Source organism: Drosophila innubila, chromosome X, assembly GCF_004354385.1.
Source record: "Drosophila innubila isolate TH190305 chromosome X, UK_Dinn_1.0, whole genome shotgun sequence".
NCBI lineage: Eukaryota > Metazoa > Arthropoda > Insecta > Diptera > Drosophilidae > Drosophila > Drosophila innubila.
The window spans coordinates 36,939,803-36,945,009 of record NC_047626.1 but is presented as its reverse complement, the minus strand read 5'-3'; the positions used below and the strand labels follow the sequence as shown (position 1 = coordinate 36,945,009).

The following is a 5,207-nucleotide window of genomic DNA, read 5'->3' as shown; positions in this document are numbered from 1 at the left end:
AGCCGGTGTTTCGGCTCCGAAGCAACCAAGGTGGTTAAAATCATCGAAAAAGGTTATGGCTTCAGTTTTCTTGGATGCGAAGGGAATATTGTTGTTTGACTACTTGCAAAGTGATAAGACAATAACAGGGGAATACTACTGCAGTCTTTTGGACCAACTGTATGCGATGATTCGTGAAAAAAGACCTGGCTTAGCGAAGAAGAAAATCCTCTAACATCAGGACAAACCTCCGGCCCACAAAGGTGCTCTGTCGATGGGAAATTGCGTGACTTACGTTATGAATTGTTGGCACATCCACCATATTCACCAGATCTGGCACCCTCTGATTTCCATTTGTTCCCACACCTCAAAAAATTCCCACGTAGGACCCATTTTTTCGACTTTGTCACTTTGTCGAAACCTCGCTTGGTATAAAAGGTGTCGGATTGATCAGTTCCTACTGAAGGCTAGTACTGCTTAATGTCATGCAGGTTGCATTCTAGGCCAACATTTAAGAAACTGAGAGTTACGCCAATATTTATTTTTCAACTGCGTTGCCATAAAAATGTATGAAGATACAGAAAGATACACAAATACAAGTCCTGATGAACGTGCCCAATGTAAAAATTGATGTATGTATGTACAATGAACACATGTACTAATATGCGTATGAATCGATGGAATAATATATGTAAGTGTTGTTCATTGCACATTCGCAGCACTAAAAAGTGATTTCAAATATTTCATCTGGAAATTACATGTGGTGAGGGTGCATCTTCTTCTCCATTTCAATTTCAACTCGAGCCTCGTCAATGCTAGCGACGGTGGGCAGTCCCCCTGGCCAATGTAGTAGCTCCTGTTCATGGTCCATAATCATATTTGCTTCGGCTTGATGACAATAATTATAAGACTGATAATGCTTTTACTGCTTTCATGTTACCTTGAATACGATGCAGTTTACTGCCATATGCCCAGTCTGTGTAGTATCCCATAACAAAGGTGAGAGGCAGCAGAGGCGCCAACGCTGAGGCTCGCTTAACCCGCTGGTAATAACTAGCGCAGCCGTATAAAGCACTTAAATAAAAGCCGCTTAGCCAGTAGAATAGCTCCCGTTGATGGGCAATCGCCAGCGCTTGTTCCCGTTGTTTAATTTGGTAGTGCATCTGTATCCAGCGTTCCATCTAGTTAAGTATTTATTATTATTAAAGATTCTGTACACTAACGATTATGCAAAAAGTACTTTGCAACACTTGCCTTTAATTCCTGGCACTTACGGTATGCCGTATCATCAGGCTTAGGATATCCCAAACTATCGGATTTCTTGCAAGAGGTCGTGGCGCCCATTTTTCGTTTTTGTTGATTGACAAACTCAGGTTCTCCACTATTCAGTTGCCGCTGTTTCCCCGTTACAGTTACATTTTTAATCGACCCGTTACTGGCGAGTGCCATTGCGCAGACGCCGAACCAGAGCAAATTTTTTTATTTTTTTTTATCTGGGAGGACGGCAGAACGCAAGTGTTGGACAGTACCTTGAATAAGGTTTGTCCCATGTTTCTGTTTAAGATTGTATTAGTTGTTTGCTTGTGTTGCGAGGACAAGCTCCTTTACGTTTCAATTCAAAGTCGTAGTTATTATGTACATAAATATATATATAAGCAAATATTTAAGTGCAAACAAATACTTGTCGAGCTCGATTATTTTAAACCAGTTTTTGTTTAACAGTTTTGCAATGTTTCTGTATGAAGAAAAAATAGTTCATTTTTGCTGTGGTGTCCTGACACATACATACGTACGCTGCAGTTGTTCTGGTTTTGTAAATTGAATTGAATTATTGTTAACAGATTTACTGTAAGCGCCTCATGAATGGGGGCATTGTGATTCAACTTTATGTATAAAAAAGAGTATTTGTCTATAATAAAAAAAGTGACGACACGCATAAATATACAAATAGACAGGTACGAATTTCCAAATGTTTAAACAGATACTTATGAATGTGAACACTAACCCAAATATAAATATAAGCATATGTATGCATATATTATGTTCACAGCTATGTATGTACAATATTCACATACATTGTATGTGTGTAAATTTCACTGTATATGTAATTGCACATGCATACACGTATGTATGTATGGATGTGTGCTATACTAAGAGTGCTCGAGGGTTGTAAATATCGAGCTTGTACGTACGGTTGGCACATTAAATAGTAGAGATGGGCACGGGCCCGAAAACAATATTTAAGACATACATTTTCAAAAAGTCCACCTCGCACAGCGAGCGAAACAGCTGATCTTGCGGAACATAATTAATAACTTAGACAAAAATAAAGTTTTCTTAAGAACGATAATTTTTCTGGAATAACAACACAAAAATGAATTTAATTACAAAAAAAAGAACTGTCCTTTTTTACAAGTCCATAGTCAATTTCACCCATGGACTCAATGTTTGGCGTTTTTTGTGGACAAATTCAGTTTTACGAAATGAGTTCTCTATAGGTTATTTATTTAGTGATATATCTCTAACAATATATGTTTTTTAGCTGGCGTTTAACATACTGATCAAATAAGGTCAAAATCGGATGAATTTATCATATAGCTGGCATAGAAACTAGCCGATACAATTGAGCACTTAAAGGTATCTAAAGCACTGTGGAATATTACTGCCAGGAATTTGCTAATTATTTTTTGTGTGTTATTTCTCTATTATTTATTTGCTTAGTTGTGGAACATAAAGCAGTGTGACCAAGCACCTTATATTAAATAAAAATTCACTTAAAATAAAATATACATTTTTGTCATCATGATGAAATTAACATGGTGGAGTGCTCACTCACCACAGGCCTTATTTTCGGAGCCAATTTTATTCACCATGACTCGTGGTGAAAGTAGGTTGTCAACATTACATTAGTACCCCTTGAAAATAACCAATAAATGGCCAATGGCTCTCTTTCAAACGCGGTAACGATGGACATAAGAGAAATCAAGAGGGCTCCACACACTGCTCGCTTCGCTCGCGGTGAGGTGCGGCTACAATCGAGCACGCTCGACAGTAGGATACCCTGAGCCCAGGTATTTTTTTATAAAAGTTTATTTTCGACCAATTGTTCCTGTGGCAGCTATATGGTATATGGAACCGATTTGAACCAAATCTGGTCAGAATGTGCAAAACCAACATTAATGAATATTCTATCAGTTTGGTTAGAATGTCTACAAAAAAAAAAATAAATTCAAACTAAAACTTGATTTTCTCCCAATCGGTCCTATGACAGCTATATGATATAGTCGACCGATTTGAGGAACTCCGGCCAGATTGGACAAAACCAAGTTAAATGCATGTCCCACAAAAAACCCCTACACGTGGTTCAAGTCTAGTGACGAAAGCGATTTCTAGCTCCAAAATTTCTGATATCCAATTTTGTGACGAACAAAATTCAGTTTAAAATACGATTCAAATAAAAATATAAATTAATAAAAAAACTAGTCGGCCGGTGCTGCAGTCGAGCATACTCGACTGTCGGAGACCCCGTACTAACTATGGCAAAAACTAATAATGGAAGAAATTAAAAAATATTTAGTTAACTTAAATGCATATTCTATCATATTAGTAAAAATGTCTCATAAAACATAAAAGATTTGTATACTTAGACTTGACTTGATTTATATGATATAGTGGTCCGATTTGAACCAACTTTGGACAGGATATATAAAACCAATTGTTATGCAAATTTAATCAGTTTGGTAACGATATCTCATTAAATAAAAAAGTTTTTCATACTAAGACTTGATTTTCGCCCCATCGGTCCTATGACAGCTATATGATATAGTGGACCGAATTAAGCCAACTTCGGTAAGGATGTATAAGAATAACTTAAATGAATATTCTAGAAGTTTGGTTATGATATCTTATAAAACTCAAAAGTTTTTCATACTAAGACTTAATTTTCGCCCGATCGGTCCGATGGCAGCTATATGGTATAGTGGTCCGATTTGAACCAACTTTTAACAGGATATATAAAACCAAGTTTTATGTATATTCTATCAGTTTGGTTACAATATCTCATTAAACAAAAAAGTTTTTCATACTAAATCTTGATTTTCGACCGACTGTTCCTATGGGCGCTATATGATATAGTGATCCGATTCAAAAAAGAAACAAACTTGACCTGCCTGCAAGATAGAGGAAATTACATACCAAATTTGGTGTCACTAACTTTTAAATTGTTTTTATAATTTGGATATGAAATTTTTTTTCGATTTGTGGGCGATAAAGGAGAGAGATATTTAAGACAAACTGATACAATAAGCATATGATTTGGTTTTATATATCCTGTCCAAAGTTGGTTCAAATCGGACCAGTATATCATATAGCTGTCATAGAATCGATCGGGTCAAAATCAAGTCATAGTATGAACAACTTTTTTGTTTTTTGAGATATCGTAACCAAACTTATAGAAAATAAATAAAACTTGGCTTTATCCTGTCCAAAGTTGGTTTAAATCGGAGCACTATATCATAAAGCTAACATAGGACCGATCGGGCCAAAATTAAGTCTTAGTATGAAAAACTTTTTAGTTATATGAGATATCGTAACCAAACCTATAGAATATTCATCTAAGTTAGTCTTATACATCCTTACCTAAGTTGGTTCAAATCGGTCAACTATATCATATAGCTGTCATAGGACCGATCGGGTGAAAATTAAGTCTTAGTATGAAAAACTTGTGTGTTTTATGAGATATCGTAACCAAACTTATAGAATATACATTAAACTTGGCTTTATATAGCCTGTCCAAAGTTGGTTCAAATCGGACCACTATATCATATAGCTGTCATAGGACCGATCGGACGAAAATCAAGTCTTAGTAAGATAAACTTTTTTCCATTAATATTTTTTGCTAAAGTAAGTACGGGGTCTCCGACAGTCGACTATGCTCGACTGTAGCACCGGCCGACTAGTTTTTTATTAATTTATATTTTTATTTAAAGTTTTTATGTTAAACTAAATTTAAAATACACACTCGAAACTATGATCAACTTTCGGTTTTCTTAAATCACTGTGTTTATCACTGCAGACTACGTAATTAATGCTCCACTGAACTAATACATCACTCGGTATTATACTAACGCACTTAAAATTAATTAGAAATTGATGAATTGGTAAATCGCAAGTCGTAATCGTAATCGCTTGCAATCGATGTAGAGTGTGTCAAGAGTAGCCACAAACTA

General features: G+C 35.8%; 1 protein-coding gene across 1 annotated transcript; it reads right to left on the bottom strand.

The window, feature by feature from the left end:
- Nucleotides 1–489: 489 nt before the first annotated feature.
- On the bottom strand, nucleotides 490–1,382 carry LOC117789428 (plasminogen receptor (KT)). Its single transcript, XM_034628459.1, has 3 exons — nucleotides 1,234–1,382; nucleotides 920–1,160; nucleotides 490–867 (listed from the first exon to the last, which is right to left on the bottom strand). Exons 1-3 carry the CDS (start codon nucleotides 1,321–1,323, stop codon nucleotides 734–736), a joined length of 465 nt encoding a protein of 154 aa, XP_034484350.1. The 5' UTR covers nucleotides 1,324–1,382; the 3' UTR covers nucleotides 490–733.
- Between the last annotated feature and the right edge of the window lie 3,825 nt (nucleotides 1,383–5,207).

Coding starts and splice junctions, on each gene's coding strand:
- LOC117789428 (XM_034628459.1), bottom strand. CDS start 1,323: ATGGGCGCCACGACCTCTTGCAAGAAATCCGATAGTTTGGGATATCCT. Junction 1,161..1,233: donor GTAAGTGCCAGGAATTAAAG/GCAAGTGTTGCA, acceptor ATACTTAACTAG/ATGGAACGCTGGATACAGAT. Junction 868..919: donor TAAACTGCATCGTATTCAAG/GTAACATGAAAG, acceptor ATTGTCATCAAG/CCGAAGCAAATATGATTATG.